Source organism: Macaca nemestrina, chromosome 19 (genome assembly GCF_043159975.1).
Source record: "Macaca nemestrina isolate mMacNem1 chromosome 19, mMacNem.hap1, whole genome shotgun sequence".
Classification (NCBI taxonomy): domain Eukaryota; kingdom Metazoa; phylum Chordata; class Mammalia; order Primates; family Cercopithecidae; genus Macaca; species Macaca nemestrina.
In genome coordinates this window covers 66,847,196-66,869,288 of record NC_092143.1, presented here as the reverse complement: position 1 = coordinate 66,869,288, position 22,093 = coordinate 66,847,196, and the positions used below count along the sequence as shown (strand labels likewise).

Sequence of the window (22,093 nt, the reverse complement as noted above, 5' to 3'; positions counted from 1 at the left end):
TTATGCACTGTGGCGATGGTAATCTCAGTTTCATCAATGGTTCTGGTGACACGTGGTCACAACAAAGTCAACTGTTCGCTGCTTTTAGCTCCCCACCAAAAAAGTGCTGTGATGATTCTTGTTTGTTTAAGGTTCAAAGATCTCAGAGCTTAGAAGAGGTCAAAAAACTCACAGTGGCTTAAATATTTTCAGCATAGTTTGCATGAAGGTTGCCCATGATTACCAGGTCTTTACTTACCAATTTTGACTAAACATGTATATCAGGGTTCACGTTACACATAGCAATTCTCTTCTTTCAAAAAACAAAAAGAAGCTCTGAAATTAGACCTCCTACTTATTCACCATTGGATGGCAGGCTGTAGCGGAGGCAACCTTCCAGAGATGCCCCACGCCTGGGTGAAGGCTGATGACCAGGTTCTGTTACCTTCCCGGGCTGGAGGAACCAAGGCCAGGAGGTGAAGGAACGCCCATCGGGAGGCAGTGCCAGAACTACAACAAACAACCATCTGACTCCTCGCTCTGTGCTTTGTCTTCTGAATGAACAATGCTGCTTCTTAAGTACACATAAGCCAAACTGCCTCTCAAATTGCAGCCATCTACTTTGAGTTCAGATCTGCACAGCATGACATGAATTGGGCTGCAAATTATGCAGAAAACAGCCATCACATCCATCTGTGATGTCAGAATCCTCAAGTACAGTGTGACCTGTTAGTATGTGACAGAGTAGGAGGATACTGTGTCTGTTTCCTTCCCTATGAAGAGTGATGAATATCCTTCCAGATGCGTTTGGCCCAGTGTGAAAGGTTAAATATGATCGAGGTAATGCCTGTGATATGCTCAAGAGCAGATTTCACATCCAAGGGTGCAGGCAATTAGATTTTTTTTTAATGATGTAGTAACTAGAGAAAGAAAACACACAAATACACTCATACCTAATGGTAAACTGAATTTATTTCCTCTTGGAAAACAATTCCAGTAATCTCCAGGTTCAGACCGCAGAGTAAACATTAATAACAGTAACATACAGGTTAGTTCAACTGATTCAAGAATTTGGCTGCGTGAAATCATTAAGGAAAACCTTGAACACTCAAAGCTTCAAATGTATCCAGGGAAAAAAAATTCTTTGACAGTCTACATAACAACTATTGCATATATAGTGATGCTACCTGTCACATTGCAAGGCTTACAAATATATATATACGGGCCTTATCCAGCTGTGGGGTTCTGTTCTGTGAGAACATCTCTTCATGGTTTGCAAGAATCTTCAGCAATAAAAAATAGTCTTAGATTTAAGCGCTGATATACCAAAAGAGAAATTCTAGGCTTAAGTGTAAAGAAAAGGAAGTCCAACCATAGTCTCATGTATAACAGTTGTTTTTAATCTTTCTTCCTTAAAAATACTTTATCTTAAGCCATTTTGGTCATACGTCTTTTTTTTTTTTTTTTTTTTTTTTAAATCTTGCCTGAATAGGGCCCAAGTCCACTTGTCTTTATAAGACCATTTTAGTATCAGACGACATAATACATGTGCAACACTTTATATACAAGGGGTCTATCTGGTGCGCAAAAGTTCAAACACAGGAACATCCAACAGTTTTGATAATACAAGTTTTATGGTACAATACAATGTTTCTGAATAATATACATTAACAATGAAAGTTTCGTGCAAAGAGTAAAACATGTTCCCTTTTTGTGCCACAAAAGCAATTCTCCTTGAGAGACTGTACTTGCACTAACTGCTGTGTTGGGTCATTGTATGATTCTGTAAATAACAAAAAAAAAAAAAAAAAAAAAAGGGAGAGAGGGAAAACAAACTTCAGTGATTTCGTTTTCATCAGACCAAGCATATATACATGTAATTAGTTCACAATGACTTGAACAATGAGCTTCTGCCCTCTGATGAATAGTGCTCATGCGTGCCCTCTAATGCAAAAAAAAAAAAAAAAAAAAAAATAGAATGCTCCTTTCCCAGGGAGAAACAGACCCAGAGATCTTCTGATCCTGCTGCCACCCATGAGGGCCTGGAAGGAGAGGCCAGGGCAGGAGCCTCCTTACTGTGAGATGGCTGGCTGGCACCTTGCCTTTTCTTCACCTCTGCCATGTCTTTCTATAATACCCTCTCACCATCCATCATCTCTTCTTATTAAGATAGGACCCAGTGTTCAAGAAGCAGGTAGCACTGTTTTAACAGTTTTATGTATCTGTGCATGACTTCGATTGGTTACACATGCCTCTGTTCCAATCCCTCCGAGACTGTAACATCTTGACAACAAGGGCTCTATCTGCCCCTGAATATGGGTATGAAATGCCAGAGTTACCTGGCAGATGATGGACAGTGGCAGCAGCGCCCCTCCCAAGGGTGGGCTTTGGGCTGTGGTCATAGCATGTCTCAGGAGATTACAGTAGCCTGCCATGTCTCCCCAGTCCCTGGATGCTCTTTCTCAGCTGACCAGCCTGCGCTGTATATTGGTGGTCTCTGCTCGTCTATGCTAGCGTGTCCCCTTTCTGAGTGAACACCTTCTTTCCAAATTGTGAGAGGGTAACTGGGATTGCCGGGCAACTCAGGACCACCAGCCATGCTCTGAGGGTGGACGGCAGGTGGGGAGGCTCCAGAACCAGGCCTGGAGGATAGTCACAGATCTGCGGGATATTTGCTTGGAGCATAAGCCTGGAGATGGCCTGATCTCCACTCTCCTCCTCTGCGCTTTCCTGGAGCCATATTCTCTCACTACTCACCTGTATCCCCTGACCCTAATCCCTTCTTATTACAACCTTGGGGCCTAGCTCAAAATATCACCACTTTCATCCTCACCCCATCTAACACGGATCTCTCCCTTCTCTGATTTCCTGCTGCACTTTATACTGCTTATATAGGATGCATCCTAGGTCTTGTCTCATGATTATTTGTAGGCCTGGCTCTCACCCATGCTGGTAATTCTGATGTTCATTCATTTATTCATTCCTCTACAAGCATCTACTGGAAACATACATCAGCACCTGGCACATGCCATAGCGCTGCAGTGCTCAGGAAAGAGGGATTGGCTATCTCAGTGACTGGCTGGCAAGGCAAGGGCTGCTGGAGAGGAAGGGCATGGTCTTTGCCTTCATGCCTTCAAAGTGCTCACGTCTAAAGAAGGTCATGTGGGCACATAACCGTAAAGCAAGATGGCAAGCAGTCTATTAGAAAAGAACACAGAAATGTCACGGCCACACCTAAACCTGCCTAGCCCTTGGGGAAGGGTTCACAGTGGATCCAGCACACTGACAGCTGGAAACATGAGCAGAGAGTACAGGGAGGGCACTCTAGGCCAAGGGACCCACATGGGTCAGGGCAATGAAATAGGAATATGCAAGGTACGTTTGCAGACCTGCAACTTATTTAGATTGGTTGAATTCTTCTGGAGAATGTTCTGAATCAACAATACTCATGAGACGTGAAGATGGAGCTGGTTTGGGGCAAGAATATGAGCAGTCCTTTTCTACCTTGCTAAAGAGCTCAGACTGTCTTGTAGGTGAAGGGAGCCACTGGAGTATTTTAAGCAGAGGGATTCATCTTAGAGATGTTTGTTATCTCTTCATCCTTTACAGCAACTAGCAAACTGCCTGCTCCCTGAATACAGGCTGAATGACCAGAGGTTCAGCTGAGAACCAATTGGGGCTAGGTGCAGAAGTGGGGGAGCTGGGAGCCTTGTGAAGAGGACTTAGGTCTTCCTTGTTCCATTTTACATTTAGCTCATTTTTGAAAAAGATGGATGACAAATCATGACGGAGAACAGTATTTCATTCTCCCTTATTTAATCCATATCTTAATAGTCTCGGCCTCAAAGTGAATACAGGAAGTAGCAAATTGTTTTTATGCCAGCTCTTTTATCGGTATATTGATTTTTAATACTTCTGCAAAGTACTTGTCACCAAGATGTAGAGAGGAAGGGTAATAAAAGTACTCATGAGACCAAAAAACTTTGCTATTTTCTTAAAAATCAACATGATTCTGTTCAGAAAGGTTATAAACAATAAAAGTTTGATTACTCAAAATACACCACGTCTAAGCCTTCTTATATCTTTTGCTATCTCAGAGTCAAGTTTATAGAAAGGTTTTTTATTTTTAAAAAGTCCAAAAATAATGACCAAATAAGTATAAGAAGATATAATACAGATTGAGCATCTCCAAATGGGAACATCCAAAATCCAAATACTCCAAAATCTGAAACTTTTGAGCACCGACATATGACATATAGGTGACTAAGCTAGTGACACCTTTGCTTTTTGACGGTTCAGTGTACTCAAACTTTGTTTCATGCACAAAATTATTGAAAATACTGTGTAAAATGACCTTTGGGCTATGTGTATAAGGTATATGAGAAATATACATGAATTTTGTGTTTAGACTTGGGTTGCATCCCCAAGACATCTCATTATATATATGCAAATATGTCAAAATCTGAAATCGAAAACACTTCTGGTCCCAAGCATTTTAAAAAAGGAATACTCAACCTGTATTTGCCTAAATGAAAGGACTCTAACAGAAAGACGGGTGTTTTTCTCTTCTTACCAAAATCAAAGTAAAAAAAAATCAGTTTAATAACATTATTTTCAAATGTTTAAGTGCTTATGATGGACGATCCACATGTGATTGGATTCTAGGGGTTAGTGAAAGAGTACACAGTGCAATTTTCCTGGTGGTTTTATATGTGCTCATATCAAGATGCTACAAAACGAGAACCCAAAACAAACTGCCCATAACAGTTGGCAATGGTTGTGTGTTGTATGCTTTCATCCTCAACCAAAGCCATACAAGTCTCTTCAGAGGTGCAAGGAACATGAACAAATACACATACGTCACTGACTGCAACAGACTGAAGTTGTTTCATAAAGGGGTTATGTTTCGTATATAAGAGAGAGGAATACAAATCATTTGTGAGAAGGATAAGGGTATGGCTTGTGAAATTCAAAAATAAAGCAACCCAATGTAAGTAATATCAACATAAGAAATCTGGCGTGAGAAATGTAAAGGAAGGAAGTCCTCTTGGTTTGGAGATGCCTGCAGACCACGGAGGTCTCTTATTCTCATTTTCTTTGGTTTCCCCTTTTTCACTCCAGCCCAACAGAGAGCTATGGCAGGGTCTCCCCAGGCCTGGCTGTCCACCACTGGCAGTGACTCTCATGGCGGAAGTCAGCATGTTCCTAGAGGTTCTTGGGCAATGGATATATTTGTATCGGAAACAACCCCGCCATGGGATTCTGCTCCATCCTCAAGGGCTTGCCTTTGCCACCTTTGAGGATCTAGGGGACGTGTCTGTTCTCCTCCCCCACGCAGTATTTCAAGTCCACTGGAAATACAAATGGCCTCATTTCATCTTCTGGGGGAAGGAATGGAATATCTGAGCCATGGTTTTTCCGACTGGCTTTTAGGTGTTGGGGAGAACAGACGCGAAGTCCTAGTCTCTGGACTTGACTAAAGATTCTCTGACTAGAAAAACAAGAAGTTGTTTCGTGGGCGCACTCAGTGTTTTTTGTGTTTTCTGACGCTCATAGACATTATTTCTTCAGAAAGGGAGACAAGAGGCAAGAGGGAAGGATTAAAAAGTAGACAGCAGAAGCGCCAAGCAAAGAGAGGGTACGCTCTGAGGCCCACTTTGCTCTCCCCCTGGCTACTTGCCACACCACAGAACCAGTCCTGAGACAGCAAGGACACAAATGCATATGAGCAGAAAGCAGAAAAGTGCTGCCAGGCCATCCACAAGCAGCCTTCTCTCTGTGCAAGAGTTTTCAGCTCTTTAGGTCCAGAGGAAACCACTACACTAGAACAAAGCAGTGGGTAATCTCACCAATTTTACACAGCAATTCACAGTCCCTAAAGTACTTTAATGCAATGACGGGTTATGAGAAAAAATATCTGTTCCAATGAAGGGAAAGTGTTTTACATAATCGAGAAGAACATCAGTGCAACATCGGTGCATCGGTGGAGGTGGGGGGTGAAGACAGAAAAGGAAGTAGGAAGAGAAGGAAACTTCTGTAATCCCACAGAGAGCCATATTGTACTCTGCAAAAAGCCATCTCCTGGAGACCCCATGTCTAAGTAACTGAAAATTGCAAACCATTAATCCCAGTTATGAACAGTTGTTTTACACGAGGGGGGTTTGTGTTAAAAAAAAATCAAATCCACAACATACCTTAAAGCTTAAAAGAAGATCCATCTAGGTATGATACCTTAATAGCGAGGTTTCAAAAGCACTTTCTTTACTGGAAAGGGCCCCATTTGGAAGGAGTGTGCTGTATGTATTTTTTTTTCTCTATAAATGTGAAATTAAACTTAGAAAGCTAAAAAACAGATGAGGGCCTTAAAAATTCCCTTCTAGCACTATGTATTTCTTTTTAAATATGAGATGCCTTTCATTTTACAAGACTGGAATTCTCATTTTGGGCTTGGCACTCTAACAAATGATTAATTCAGCCTCCTTTTTCTCTGAGAGCTGACCACATTTACTGGTCAAACAGTTTAATCCTATTTAAAATGCAATCCAAGAAAAATATTTTTAAGTAAAAATAAAAATCCATGATCCTTTGAAACTGTTCACCTTGGCTAAAGACATTCCATTTTCCTGCAATCTTGATGTAAATATGAATTTTTGCACCTATATCAATGATGAAATTCAGCTTTGGAGGAAAGCCAGGGGGAACCTATCTTCCCAGGGCTGAAAAATTAAATTCCCAACCCCAAAACTTATGCCCAGAGATTGCCTTCACTTTTCTAATTCTTTGGCAGAGACCATGTCTCGTCTGTGCTTTGTAACACTCTGTTGGCATCGGCAAAATGTTACGTATCAATGGTCATAAAAACAAAAACAGCATTTGAATGGAAGTTTTGTGAAATCTGTTGATTCAAAGATGTTAATCATTTTTACCATGACTTGTTTATTTATAGCTTTTTGTTTCAAACAAATTCTGACAAGCTTTTAAAACTCAAAGAGCCAGCATGCTATTTTAAAAAGGAATGAAAAAAAAAAAAAAAAAAAAACAAGCTTTCCACTAATTCACTATGCCATTAGAAACCCGAATTTAAACTGCAGTTGTATTCAATTTAAATGAGATGTTTTCTAACTAGATGAAATAGTAGGCAATTGTGGCTCAGAAACAATGCAAGGCGGGAAGAAATAAAGAAATATAAAGATTAAATGTGGCTGTTTCTTTCAACAGATGGTGACAGCACCATGGCAGTGTGTTGTTTTCCTTTAGTTGAAGAACACAAACATCCGTAATCAATCATCACTGATTAACTAATTATATTACCCTTCCTTTTATCACTTGGGTTGGACCTTTATCTGTAAACACTGAGGATAATCAGTATGCTCTTATTTTTCTGGAAGTATATTCCAGTTCACATAGAGCCGTGCAGTTACAGGCTGCAAACAGAATTCTACATTACCGTCCACCTTTAAGCACTATTGCTTTTTTTCATTTTTTTTTTTTTTTTTAAACAAAAGCAATTGGTTTCCAACAGGCTGGATAATAAGTCTTTTGACCTGCATTCTTCTTTGACCCATTAAGGTCACCCCTGTGCTTGGGCATATAGCTGACTTAGGAAATGCCTGCAAGTCCTACATTTCATCTCCTGCCCACTCAAAATAAAGCTTTCTTTAAATGTGTCTGTACGGGTCCCTGAAGGCCAAAGAGGCATCCCTGTAGTGGGCAATGGAGGGACAGAAGCTTCTGCCTTTATTAATGAATGCAGACCATTATGAGTCTGGCTGGCTCCTTCCCCGTTCCCAGAAGCATATACTGTACGTGACTTAAAATGCTAGAATATTGACACAAAGCGAGCCGGGCACCCCTAAGGAAAATTACTCCTTGGATATAATGTAGGCTCGTAACAGCTATTAGAGTACAAAATAAAACCCTCCGGGATCAGACTGACATATACCGCATTCTACCTAGTCCTCAAACATTAGAAGAATTTCTTTGTGAAGGCATTCTCAAGGACAGCATTAAACTGACTTTTGTAGCAATCTGCAACAGCTTTTCGGCTTAGAGCTTTTAGTACTAAATCTCTGGTTTGAATCAATATAAGTACTATATCTTCTACATTAATCAATACATTTGGTTCAATACATGTTCTATTAAATTATACTTTCTAATCAAGATTTTTACATTTCCACCCTCTCTCTTTTTCATTCCCAACTTCTTATGCTAGGAAAATAGTTTTAAAAGTGTATACAGCTAATGATGACAGGATCCTGGGTTATTTCCCCTGAACATTAAGAGAAAAAATAGTCACAATGGCAAAGGATGACCTTTAAGCATCTTAATAAGGTTAACAGGATGTGAATGTTAATAAATTAACATTTTCAAAGTCCACACAATTACAAAAGTACTCATAATTTTAAACTGATGAAAAGTAAATTGCTACGGCTCTGGGAGTACCATTAGGAATGTTCTAAAAATTACACTGAAGACCAAAATCACCCTCAAGTACCCCACTTTGCCCACCCCAAAGTTTCTACTACCCACAACTGTATAATTCCTGGCTGGAGAAATCTGGGGTAATTGTGTTTTTACGGACCTTACCAGGTAAACAGCAGGACCATATCTGTGGATATTGCATTTTTGTGAGCTATGTTACAGTTCAATGAATATTTTTTAAAGGACAAATATACAACAATATTTTCCCTAAGTGCTATGAGAATCGAAAAGACATATGCATAGTGGATTTTTCATAGCTAGGGAAGTTGACTCATAATCTTTACATTTGTAGAATCTGCTAGAATGAAGTTCTACTCTTTTATTATGACATAGCAATGGCATTTCCAAACTGTCATGATATGCTTTTGCCCCTCTCTTGATGCCATGAATGTTGCATTTATGATCATGTTTGCACGGACAGAATTTCCCTTTTTATTTTTTCATATGGTAATGTCATCACCATGAACTTACAGAGACACTGATGCATTTTCGTTTGACATTTAACAGTTCACATGGGCTTGGTCTGACATCTCAAAGCATTTTCTGGATGACACTAAGCTATATTAAAGCAAAAGGTGAAATGGCATCATCAGAAGTGATCAGAAGAATACAAGATATTAAAGAAGGAAAAGGACTATTAGGACATTCCGTTTGTCCCCCTGTAGGAACATAATTGTTTGGTAAACTTTACATACTAGGCCAGTTTTAAATGATTCTGGCAATGAGTTTCTATCATACCTCCCATAGGAAACAATTTCACATTCTAACAAACCTCACTGAAGGACATTTTTGTTGTTGTTCTCTGGACATTTGTGCTAACTATGTCCAGAAAAAGGGTGATCTGAGATAATCCTGATGGATGAGGACACTGGCATGTTGATGAGTTTATGTTCCAAACACTAGACCTTGTAACTATAGTATAAAGTTCATCCATCTCATTCAAAGCAACCTAGAAGACCATCCAGTACACCATTTCTCAGTCATTATATAAAACACATCCCATTCACTTGCTTGGTTCCAGAGAGGAGCCTGAAAATAGATTTCAGAAGGCCAGTGGGGCCTGCCTTATACAAGCAGGGTTTCCCAACCTCAGCACTACTGACATTTGGAGCTGGGCAATTCTTCTTGTTCTAGGGGTTTGTCCTGGACATTGTAGGATGTTTAGCAGCATCCTTGGCCACTATCGCCAACATGCTAGTAGCATCTTCCCAGTTGAGACAAGCAGAAATGTCCCCTGACACTGCCACATATCTCTTGGTGGGAAGCATCTCTCCCACCAGGGAGATATTGAGGAACACTGCCTTATACTGTTTGAAACACAGTTGTGCATGAATAAATGAAAGCTGGGAGACAAGGCGAGTTCTGCATTAAAGGGATCTGAAGAATCTGCAGGGAAGAACTGATCTAAAGGGGAAGAAGAAATGGTGGTCTATGAGGTGTGTTAAATAGCTGTAACGAGGAGGTCTTGTTAATGACCTGTCTTGTTATTGACAGGTTTAAATTAGAGATCAGATACAGGAACAGGTGGTTATAAGGAAGACATATAATTGTTTTGAATTGACTTTGTATTGAAAATACATTGAGCTTGCTATACCATGCTTGAGTATGGTACTTGGTCTTCATTCTAAGATGGTATCTTCCCCACCTGAAAATGAGAATTGCAAAGGGACACATATATACCACATGAGACTATACTGCAGTAAATATATACTGTACTGCAGTAAAATGTAGTCAAAGGGTGAACGTGGGCAAGTGTACAGGAACTGTAGAAAGAATTCCTTGAGATATATAATAAATGGCATTGTTTAAGTGAAGAACCAAGTATTTCCAGAAGTGTTCATTCTTTTAGTGACTTATCAAGACCATTCATGTACCATTGATGAACAAAGATGGTATGTTTTAGTGGCAATCAATCAATGCTGCTTTAGGGATATTTACAATCTAATAATATTTAAAGGGACCCAAATATTAGACTCAGGAAATCAGTGTTTGGGGAATAGAAACAACTATCTACTTTGAAAGAACTACAGAGCCATCATCCTCAATTTGTTGGTCTAGACCCAATGGCAGGTGAATCAACTACACCTGTAAGTAATGCTGCAGAGAAAGAAAAAATTGGTTTCAGAGCTGGGGGTTGGGGGTGGTACCTAGCAGCATCTGGTCCAGTATCTTATTTTATAGATGAGAAAATTAAGTCCCAGAGGGTTGAAGCCAACGCTCAAGGTCTTAAGAGTTAGTCCTACGGCTGGGCCAGCTGTCCAGATAAAGGACATTCATTGCTATAGCCCAAACCTTCTACCTGGAGAGACGGGTGCTCTAGGACACAGAGTAAGGGCCCTTCACCTTATGTGAGAGGCTCTGTTCTTGGAGTAGTCACACCTGCCTGGTGCAAGAGCGATGAGGAGGCAGAGGTAAAAAGGGATAGAATGGCTCCCGAAGTAGAGGGAAGAGCAGCAGCAAAGCTGAGAGGCCAGGGGACAGAGGGCGGGAACTGCATAGCAGCTGAAGCATCTGGTGGAGCTGCAGATATGTCCAGCTGTGCAGGGAGGTGGGGAGTCAGTTCAAAAAGGCTATTTTAGCCACATTTTGCTATTTTCTGCTATATCAAGCTAAGCCAGAAAAGCCCATGGCGGTTACCATGTACCAAGAATACCTAGCTTAGCCTTAGTCTAATGTGAGTCTTCAGAAGCCTGAGCAAAGACTAATTATTTAAATAATGCAAAGTCCCAGCAGCTAACATAGAACCATTCCTAGTATTTCGACAACTAAACATTTTGGAGATATAAAACAAGTCCGTCAGTCCACCAGCTTCCAAAGGACAAATTCTACTGTGACATCATACATGGGAAATGTTAACATTGTGACAATCCCATTTTCCATTAAGAACTGAAAAACAGTAGTAAAATTTTCGTTGCAAGCTGACCCCTATCTGTTATGCACACCCGACAAGCTTGAAAATTTCCTTCTCTGGAACTGACAACAGCGTGCAATATCTACTACACCGAGAGTGGGGGAAAAAGGTGCCGAATGGGAAGAACAGGCTAAAAAGAGCAAAATGGCCACTGGGAAATATATTAAAGAGTACAATGTTTCTTTTTAAAAGAAAACAATGAATTGAGCTGTCTGTTTCCATGCAAGAAGCCAGCAGAAAATTTAAATCAAACTATACGAAGCCAGTGAGAGGGAGAGTGTCAAGATTTCACTGAAGATTCTGGAATTGCAGGATTCCAGCGTACTGTGGGACAGAAGGCTTTGATGGGCAATACTGCCTAATAAGATATTCAGGGATTAAGTCAGTGCTTCACAGACAGATGTGTCCATGTGCCAGTTGTTGCTAAGCTTTAATTTGTTTCCCCTGTAATGTTTAATTTATCACACTGGTGCTTTCTAAACTAGAACATCTGTAAACAAGGTTAAGAATGACCTCCTTCCAATTTTACATCCATGAGCAGTGCCCCTTCTTCGTGCTCTAATTTTAGATACCTTAAAGATAAATAAATCTTTGGAAGGAAGAAAAAAAGAAGGCTTGTCTGACACTGTAATGTGTTCATCCTGGGCGAATACAAATTTCCTCTCTGCCAGCTCTCAGTGCACACAACCAACTCTTGCTGCTGAAGCTATCAAGCATCCCCTTCCCAGTCAAATGCAATTAAACAAACTTCTGCTAAATATTTAACAGCCTTGTGTAGTAATTAGCGGCAAATAATGGAAGCTTAAACTGATAATTGCTCAGAAATGTCCTCTTACAAACATTACAAAATTGCAACTCCTCCCTTTTCTCTTAGATTTTGAATCCCTGAAGGTTTTTGAAGAAAATTTAGTTAGCGAAATTAACTATAATCATATCACTTAGCCAAGATCTCAGAGTTAAGTTTGGCTGTTTTGCAGTCAGCTGCAAGATTCCACTGGCATCATTTACTTCACTTCCGTGTTTGAAATCCATTGAAATTTAGTTATACACCGAAAGATGGTGGAGCAGGGCATTGATTTAAAAACTGACTGGCAGGCTTAGGATTTAAACTCTGGTCCACCAGATTCAAAAGGTCATCTGATTAGAATGGGAGAAGCACAGGGCATTGTAATTTATATTCAAAGGGTAACCTTTGTAGGAAGAAGGGGGGAGCCAAGACTCTTTCTGCTTTTCCACTTGATAGGGACACGGATTCCCTTCAACCAAATTCCAATAATTATGAAAAATAGTTTATTGAACTTGGGCAAAAAGCAAAAGAAATGCCACTTCCTTGTAGTGTATTATTTCTTTTATTAAAAACACTGCCACACTCCCTAGGAGGTAAACTCACATTAAGAGTAAGTCAAACATGTTATAAATCATTAAGAATAACAGAAAAACATCTTTCTCCACCATAAGCCAAAAAAAGAAAAAAAAAAGCTTGTCTACTATGGCATATGCTTTAGTAAAGATATATAAAAATAAAACTGTGAAAGGACAATGTATTGATTTAGATAAACTATGTTAAGTATGAGTCACCTCCTGAGTTGTGTGTGTATGCATGGGTGTGTGTGCGTGTACGCGTGTGTGTGCGTGTACGCGTGTGTGTGCGTGTGTGCACACGCGCGGGAATACGCACGTGCGCATGTCCATTTCCATACCTAAGCAAGTGAGTGTTGTGCAGGGCAAAAAAAAGAGTTATATACATGCATTGCTTCTACAGGTAAAATTCCTGGTGTTTGCCTTTGATCTTTCTGTCTCTCCGGGGACTTATTCCTGCACGGAGAATGCAATTAGAAGGAGCCCCAAGTAACTCTTGTTTTAAGTTCTAAGCAAGTCCTTTAAAAATGCAAGTATTCCACGGGCCCAATTCTGTTTGGTTGCCCCCACTTTAAATAAAAAATCCGAGTTTGGAGAGAGGAGAAAACATTTCACACTCAAATTTGGTGCTTTTTAAAAATTTTGCCTGTGTGCTTGCTTTTCTTTCCTTTTTCCCTGTATGTTATTGTGCATTGTTGAAAGTTTCAGGTCTCTTTCTTTAACGATCCCTCCCCACTCCCTAAAATCATCCTGGTTTATTAGCAAGTTCATACAGGCACAAAGAAGTCAGGAACGGTTGAGTGCATTTCCTATTCTCTATTAAACCTGTTCTTAAGATATGGTTTTATTCTTTCTTGTCCACGATTTCCCATTGTCTTACACTTTTTAAGGTCTTAAAATGGCAGAGCTGCCCCCACTCTCCGCCCTGCCAAGAAGAGCTTCTATTTGCTTCAGAAACTCACGTGAAGTTCCCATTCTCCTCTCACTTTCTGGGCACCTTTTCTGGCTTTACTTCTAGGTCTCTGTGGGACAGTTTCCTCACCCCTCATGGTGCACAGAGCTACTGGAAACAGAACCCTTTAATTCCTCCACGCAGAGATGTGCTGTAGCTATGGTGAGAGTAATCTATAACCCTCACATCCTTAAATAATTTGCTACTCCAAGTTAATTTTAATTCATTACAATAAAGCAATATAATTTAAAAAATCTCTTTAAAGTGAAGTATTTAACATGATCCTGAAAGAAAGACAGTCCTGACTAACAGAAGGCCGGGCGGCAGGCATGGTGCAAACTCATGCAAATTCAAAGGTGAGCCGTAAACAAGAACACACAGCAACACTGCCATGCATAAAGGGCCAGACAACGGGAGGCCTCATTCTAATCAGTCCTCAAAGGAACCTGCCATACAGAAGTGGCACTTATTCTAATTTAAAGCCCTCATGCTTGCTTCAGTGTTGCAAAATTTATAAAAGAATAACTTCATTAAACCGCCTGGCACTTCAAACACAAATGCAAACCAGCCACAACACAGAAGGGGCTGGACAAGAGGAAGAGAAATATTCCCAGAGAGTTGTTAGCTCAGATATTAAAATAGAGTCTGCATTGTGGTGCTTCTCTTTCCGTGCAACTTTCCTTCACCAAGGACTCCTGCCACCGGGCTCTTTACTTCTGTCACGAGTCCTGTTGCTCCTGTGAGTCTGCTTAATAACACTGAAAATCATTCAAGGCGGTTTGGCCAGCCCAGTCACATGCAGACATACATCTGGCAGCACATAAATGAACACTATTCAATGTTCCTTGCCTGGTCTGCAGAGGAGATTGATTCTGAACACACCACTATTACAGTTCCCATTTACTTGGGTATATATTTCAGACTCACCTAAGTTGTTGAAAAACTAATGGAAGAAAAAATTTCTTCCCCTTAACCCTGGCACTCAAGAAAGAAAACAATAATAAGGGTTAAGTGGAAACAGTCTACTGAACCCACGCACCGCACAGGAGAAAAGTTATTGTCACATCCTAAAACATACGCTTTAAAGGAAACTTCTTTTTCTCCCCTTCATCAGAGTCATAGAAACGCTACAGAAAAATGACTTCAGGCTAGATTCCTAAGCTACAATGCAGTGTGTGTCAGAACACACATCATTTCATGCTGAACTGCCAGCATATTTCTCAAAATCATTTTTTTTGGAATGCAATGAAAAGACAGTCTGGAAGCCTGTATAAAAACTCCAAGCCTCCGAGAAAGTATGTGTCACCCACAAGTTAAACTAGGCATCGTGATCTTGAGAGATCCCAGTAATGAACCACTCCTTTCCTTCTCAGTTTCTCATCACCTTAGTGAGCACAAACCTGTGCTAAGATTTTGCTTCAGAGAATACAGTGAGCGTTCAAAAACCTTGAAAATGGTAATCCGTGGATGAATAAGAGGAAATGGCCTTAGGGTAAGTAAAAGGTGAATGTCTCCAAGGGTTATAAAAGAAAAAGACTGTTTATCCCAGTTGTTTTTCAGAATTTTGGAGTGGGATTCTTGCTGTTGGCTGGAAGAAAGACCTGTTAAAGGGTGCTCAGACCAGGCTGACTGGAGACCAGTTCCACACAGTGGATGTGAAGCTTAAAGTTGTCACCAAAAACCACAGGATGATAGGAGTCATATTCTTCTTAGGGTAAACAAATATTGAAATGAATTATCTCTTATCCTTATGCAATTGTTCTATAGTGCTGGAAGCTTTTTATATCCAAATAATGCAATACATTGGTGAAGGTAAGTTTGTGTTCTTTTTTCTCTCCATGAATACAATAGGGCTAATCAGATGGAATGAATGAGCCAATTCACTTACGGGTAGCCTTTATTATATAATAAAATATGGATTATTGATCTTGTGGAGTTGGCAATGCATGATGCAAATTCAGTGAAGAAACCTTCAAAACTGGAATTTGAGGCTATTTGTACTGATGCTTGAATCTACTTAGAACTATTTTCACTTTTGAAAAACCATAAAAATAAAACAACACTAAAACCAATTAAACCCGGTGTTCCAAAAAAGGACAAAAAAAAGTTAACACAGAGGCCTGGGATGGAAGGCTGGGATGGCCCTCTTATAGGGTAAAATCCCTTGTTGTATTCCAATGGAGGGAGAGGAAACAGGCAGGCTCTTTGGGCCTGTCTGTGGAGTAGTGAGTACAAACTTATTTGCTAGACCCAAATGTACTGCCCAGGAAACTTGCTACAAATCCAACCCAGCCCTGTAATAAGAGTCAGTGTATTGTTGTGGCTCTCGCACTTGTGAGGCATACTTGTTTAACATACAACACTGGGCTGTCCTAGCAAAATCCTTTCATCTCTTATCTCTTAAAAAATGCAATAATCAGCCCGGGTTAGGAGGCAGCTCTGAATACATGGGTCAGATGGCCAGGAAAGCCTACACAGCAAACACTGAGGGGAAGAAAGAAAGTGAGCTATGATATTCAACGTGTATTTACACACCTCCGTTCTGCCTTCCCGTTCCCCTTATAAATCTGCCCCAAGATACGATGGCACTGCTGATTGCTATTTGTGCTCTGCAACGAAGTCCAGGCCAGACTGTCTCCTGTATTCCTTATAAACTTCTCCCATCTCTTCCCTACAGGGCAAGCACGCCCTTCCTTTTGACAGAGTTCACGTCCTCTCTACCTTTTTATAGGCCACATCCGCGTGCCCCCCACATAGCAGCACAACACAAACATGTGCCTTTCTCCTCTATTTTCTTTTTAAGACTAGAAACAGGCTCTGTGTTTTGGTAGGCATCCCTCCAAAGCATAGGTGAGCGTCCATGCGGGATGTTTCCGAAAACGACGCCAATGAAAGGGAGGAATGAGCGATGCTAAACAATGCCGCACCAAAGTTGCAGACTGTTCGGCTACAGTCCAGAAAATGAATCCAATTTTTCATTCTGTCATTATAAATATTTCATTGCAAATGGTACTGATTTTCTGCAACTGTGGTTAAGCAGAGGGCCTCTGTGTGAATATTTAAGAAAAAAAAAAAAAAGGAGGAAGACAACGAAGAAGAGGGAGGGGGGAATTAAAGGTTAGCAACCAATTAATTTCTCACTTGAAATGTAAAAGATTCTGGGAGAAATTCAACAGTGATGTAGTGTGTGACTCAAAGAAGAAGAAGAAAAAAAACATTTACTCTGCTCTTCTTCTGACAGTTTCTCATAAAATATCTGCAGTCCATCTATCTTTTAGTACTCCGGGCTCCTCTGGAGAGCAGAAAATGGTGGTTTAAAGCTCACTTCAGTGCCAGTCTGCGGGAGATTGCTTTCCACAGGACCCCCGCTGATGGAGGCCTAGGGGAAGAGGCCCAGGAGTTATTCAATCAGCCCGAGACTCTGGGGCGGCTGGGGGTCCTTTGAGGGCTGATTATAAAGCTGCCCTCCTGTTGCCTGCCTCGGAACAGAACGAAATGAGCAGCCTCTTGCTGCGCAGATTCTGCAAGAAGGAATTTCACCTGTCATGGAGTTTGTCAGAATTTCAGGATTTATCTTGGTGCAAAATTAATAAAATACCAACCAGGATTTCAGGCTGACTACTCAGCTGTGTCATCTCAAAGTGATCTTTCACCCAAGAAAACCTGGACAGTGAGCACAGCCATTCTTGCCCTACTTTTCCTTTGGAGGAGGAACGAGACGATGTGACTAATGCCACCCAAACATCAGATTGAGACCGTGAGCCAATTACACGCGAGGCGGAATTACGCGTGGGTGCCGCTGTCTTAATGCATGACCTCTCACCCCGCCGCTGCAGTTCGAAAGCCTCTTTGGAATAAGTGGAGTCTAAGGCATTAAAAGGCGATTTCTGCAGCTTATAACACAGTAGGTCCCCTATGGCATCACATCTGTTAAATGCATACACTGGTATTTCAGACCCAGATTTGATTTATCTTTTAAAAGGAGTACTAACAATGGAGTATGGCAAGAACACATACTATGAAACGTTGCAAATTAATCTTGGGTCGGCTATGAACAAGGTGCAGTTTCATCCTTTGTTTCAGCACAGGCCCGCCCTCCGCATGTCCCATCACCTTCTGGGCTCCCAGCAGAAAGTGGGAGGGCAGAGGGCGCGAGGCAGGCGGGAGAGAACACAAGGGGATAGGACAGAGTGGGAACAAACCACCGATTTCTGTGACCCTCTGCCAGCTCTGGGCTGCAACAGTTTGGCCATCTTGGCTTCTTTCACTTCAGACTGTAGCTTGCATCACACAAATCATCACTGCTTTTTTAAGTGAACTTCTGTACAACCCAGGGGTTTGATCATTTTGAACTGAGACTTGGGTAGCTCCAAGGCAATTAGCTCTGGTCCTCAGAGTGGGTGGCATCGCATGGCAGATGGGGCCAGCATGTGGGGTCTGGATTGGCATTCATGCCACTGGCTGGCCCAGGCCAATGGACAGAGTGGGCAAGCAGTTCTCCGGACCTTGGTCTCACTCAAGTTTGACTTCCAGGACACTAAACTCAGGTTCAGCACAGGGTTAGTTTGGGTTGCGATGCACACCTTGTTTTGTGTCCCTGGCCTCCATCCACACTCAGGCCATGGGTACCTCCATCCACACTCAGGCCATGGTACTAATCGATGATTAGCAGCACAGCCTCGGCTCTCAGAGTCAGCGATGGGTTTAAGGCATTGCTGCTTCTCTAATTTCCAATCGACATTTTCTAAATGAGACAATAAACAATGCTGTAATGCATTCTCCCCAGCTCTTCCCCTAGTTAAATGACAATTCTGCTTTGGAGAACCACCTTTACAATTCAGTAGCAGTCTGACAATACTAACACCAAGAGATCTCAGGAAAAAGTAACAGAGAGAGTGAAAGAGAGGAGAGAGCTAGGAAGTGAGCGCACAGATGGTGGGGGGGACGCAGGGTGCTCTCAGCAGGCTTCAGTGGAGATGTATTAACTCCTCAGAGGGATAAGGGCTTCCCACCAGTACTGTCATGAATTATAACTGAGTATGGGAGTGAAGCCTTGGTGTCTGTCTCACAGCAAATATACTGTTCCATTTTCCTGCACAATCACCTTTCACCCTTATAAACTCAAAGCACAGCAAAGCACACTGCTGATATTTAATGGTATCACAGTAGCCTTTTATATGTCTAGAAGGCACACAAGCTTAGCAGATGTGCCCAGTGGTGTAAGTCAGACAATTAGAAAATTAAGTTTTGGCAAAGTGAAAAAGGAAATCTTTTATGAGCGCTTTGGGTTTCCAGTGAAGGACGGTCTTCTGCCAGCCAGGAGCTGCTATCAATGCAGGGGCAGGGATCACACAGAAAAGAAGCTGCCCTCCCAGACATAGAGGGGCCCAAGGAAAAAGCTCCACTTTTGCAAACTTGGCCCTCCTATGGGAAAGCAGTTCCTGGCCAGTTACTTTCCACTCACTCATTCAATGAAGTTATCAATGAAGGAGACCTGTTATTTTAGGCAGTTTAAAATTTCACCACTATTAAAGGACTCGTTTACCCTGCCTTTCACTCCCGTTTAAAGCCTCGGAGTTGCTGTTCTAAATGACAGCACCGCAAGCACAGCTTTTAAGCACTATTCATCTCGCCGCCACATCTCCGGCTTTTATAGAACACTACTCTCTCTCTCCAATAAGGGGAACTTACTCCTTCATAGCTGCAGGGCAGAGCCTGTTCCAAGCTGTAGATTCGCTGCAAATATAACAATAAAGGATACAAATGTGAATTCCTCTTAAAATACACGTTTGGCTCTGAAGCTGCCTGGCCTTAGCAAACTCAATCAAGAGCAGCCTATCAATCTTTCTCCAAATGCACAGCAGCAGCTCATTTCACCCGGCTGTCCGAGGGATCGCCACATTGATGGATCAGGAAGACGCTGGAATGGATTCTTTGCTCATTGCAGGGGATTTATAGTGGAAGCCCATGATTACTATCTTTCTTACCCTAATTGTCACAACAGCTGGATATGGAAGTGGTATTTCCCCATAGTTAGAGGAAAGTCTGTAAACATAAAGGGTCTATTCTTGCCACTTTGTCTCTACTAATGTGAGGAAACTGATCCATGTGTGGTGCAAACATCTAAAACAGAAACATGTGGCAATTCCATGTGCCTCTCTAGATTGTAGAATGTTTTGGAAATTTGGATTTCCGGATCTCTCCAAAGGATCCAACTACAAAGACGCTGAGACAGAGCTCTGTCTTTACGGGACAGTCACATGCAGTCTGTCCTTCCGAATGGAGGCAGATCTTCCGGTGCTACGGCAGCAGGCTGTCTTGGCGACACGGAAGATGGCAGGGCCAGCAGAGCCCAGCCAAAGCAGAATGTGGCAGAGGTGATGAACATTTCCAGGGGGTGGGAGGGAGGGGGCTGCAGAACTGGCCACAGTGCTCTTCAGTACACCCTGGCTGGATGCTCCATAAAGCCGCACTGATGGCAATTCGGAGATGGCCATCTGTCGTCAACTCTGGGCCAGACAAAAAAATAATGTAATGGCAGCTCGCTAACAACAGGGCTGTGTGAGGAGGGAACGAGTCCTAGAATGAAGAGGTGGTGCTCCCTCTTTTAATAGCAAAAACCAGCCATCAATATGAACATCAAGAAATTAATGGATGGAGAATTTTTAAAAACTGAGCTGGGGTGCTGTAGAAACAATTCAAATGCAAATAAAGTGGTTTTAGCTTATTGCAATTACCTCTGTTGCCCTTACGTCAGTCATATTAACCACTTGATTCTTGAAAATTTGACTACCAGGACACATGGTGAAGCAGGAAGGGCCAAATTTAGAAAAAGGTGAGCCCAGGTTGTGCCTCCAAGCATGCACACACAGATTAGGCATTTATTGGTACAAAATGGGTAATTGAAAATGCATTTAGTCCAAATGAGTTCATTGTGATAATCATGCTTATCTTTCTGTATGCTTGCTTAATTTCTAGATGTAATTTTATTAAAAAGCCAAATAAAACTATCTTACCTTTAGATGCATTATGAATGCTATACAACTACAACCTCCCTCCTTTGCTTAACAAAAACTCTTATCTTTTTGCTACTGCATAGATGATGGAGGGGGGGGGTTGGAAGGGAGAGAGAGGAGAATAACAAACTGAGGTTAGCTTAGCCATGTCCTGTTCGTGTCCTACGTGATTAACTTTCTGCCTTCAATGGTAAGGCCAATCAATCCTGATTGAATTATCCAATATTAACAGCTGAAAGTGATCAAAACTAATGGTGAAAACATAGCACCAATCAATAAATCAATGCAAATGATTCGGTTCCTGGAGATCCGATCAAATAAAAGAGATAGATCAATTTAACCACTGAGCAAATTAAGTGGAAGTTGCTGTAGCACCAATTTACTTCCAAAGCCCTGCAGGCCCACAAAGCAAAGAAATGAGGTGATGTACAAAATGGACCAGTTCCAGAGCCACGTGCTCATTTGACACAATTTATACTCCTGTGCATTTTGATGTCTTTGTGATGTGCTTAAGGGCTGCGATTTCAGCCCCAAGAATAAGAGATACACACGGGCACAGTGGATCTAAGGATGTAAAGAGCAAAGGAATGAGGCCCAGACCCTCCAGGAAGGGGTGGGAATTACAATCCCCCACACTGACTTTCCTCCAAACTGATCAGTATAGGACCCGGATCTGCCAGATCTAGACATGGTGATGAGCAAATATTTCCAACCCAGGGGTCCCAGCAGAACAACACATGATAAGAGGCAAGGCAGAACAGGGTTTTGAGTTTTATAGTTTGTGTGGGGATGATAAAAGAAATTTTGGCCTGGTGTGGTGGCTCACGCCTGTACTCCTAGCATTCTGGGAGGCCAAGGAGGGTAGATTGCCTGAGCTCAGGAGTTTGAGACCAGCCTGGGCAACACAGTGAAACCCCATCTCTACTAAAATACACACAAAAAAATTAGCTGGGTGTGGCAGTGTGAACCTGTAATCCCAGTTACTTGGGAGGCTAAGGCAGGAGAATTGCTTGAACCCAGGAGGCAGAGGTTGCAGTGAGCGAAGATGGCACCATTGCACTCCAGCCTGGGCAACCGAGCAAGACTTTGTCTCAAAAAAAAATAAATAAATAAAACATAATAAATAAATAAATAAAAATTTAAGCTCTGTAGGAAATAAAAAGTAAGCCCTTGAAAAACAAAAAAAAGTGAGAAAACGGGGATGAGGGTTACTTCCTCTCGATGTGCTGTGAATACACACCCTTTCATTCCTCTTGTTTACATAAGAGGATTTCAGCCTCGCTTGGAGGAAGATATGAAAAAATAAGCTAAAACAAACTTTTTTCCAAACTACACTCCGATTCTTCTACCTTGTCTTTCGTGGAGGGGTAAAGTAAAACCATTTGTCTTAGCCAC

The 22,093-nt window shown here is 41.6% G+C and overlaps 1 protein-coding gene across 4 annotated transcripts in view; it reads right to left on the bottom strand.

Annotated features, from left to right (window-relative positions):
* Positions 1-933: 933 nt before the first annotated feature.
* LOC105465267 (zinc finger protein 521) overlaps positions 934-22,093 on the bottom strand; it is a 292,362-nt gene continuing 271,202 nt past the window's right edge. For all 4 annotated transcript variants that reach the window (XM_024787831.2, XM_011713605.2, XM_011713620.2 and 1 more), the window contains one exon: positions 934-1,762. In XM_024787831.2, coding sequence (XP_024643599.2) covers positions 1,733-1,762 — 30 coding nt within the window. In that variant the 3' untranslated portion in view covers positions 934-1,732. The remainder of the gene's footprint in view (positions 1,763-22,093) is intronic.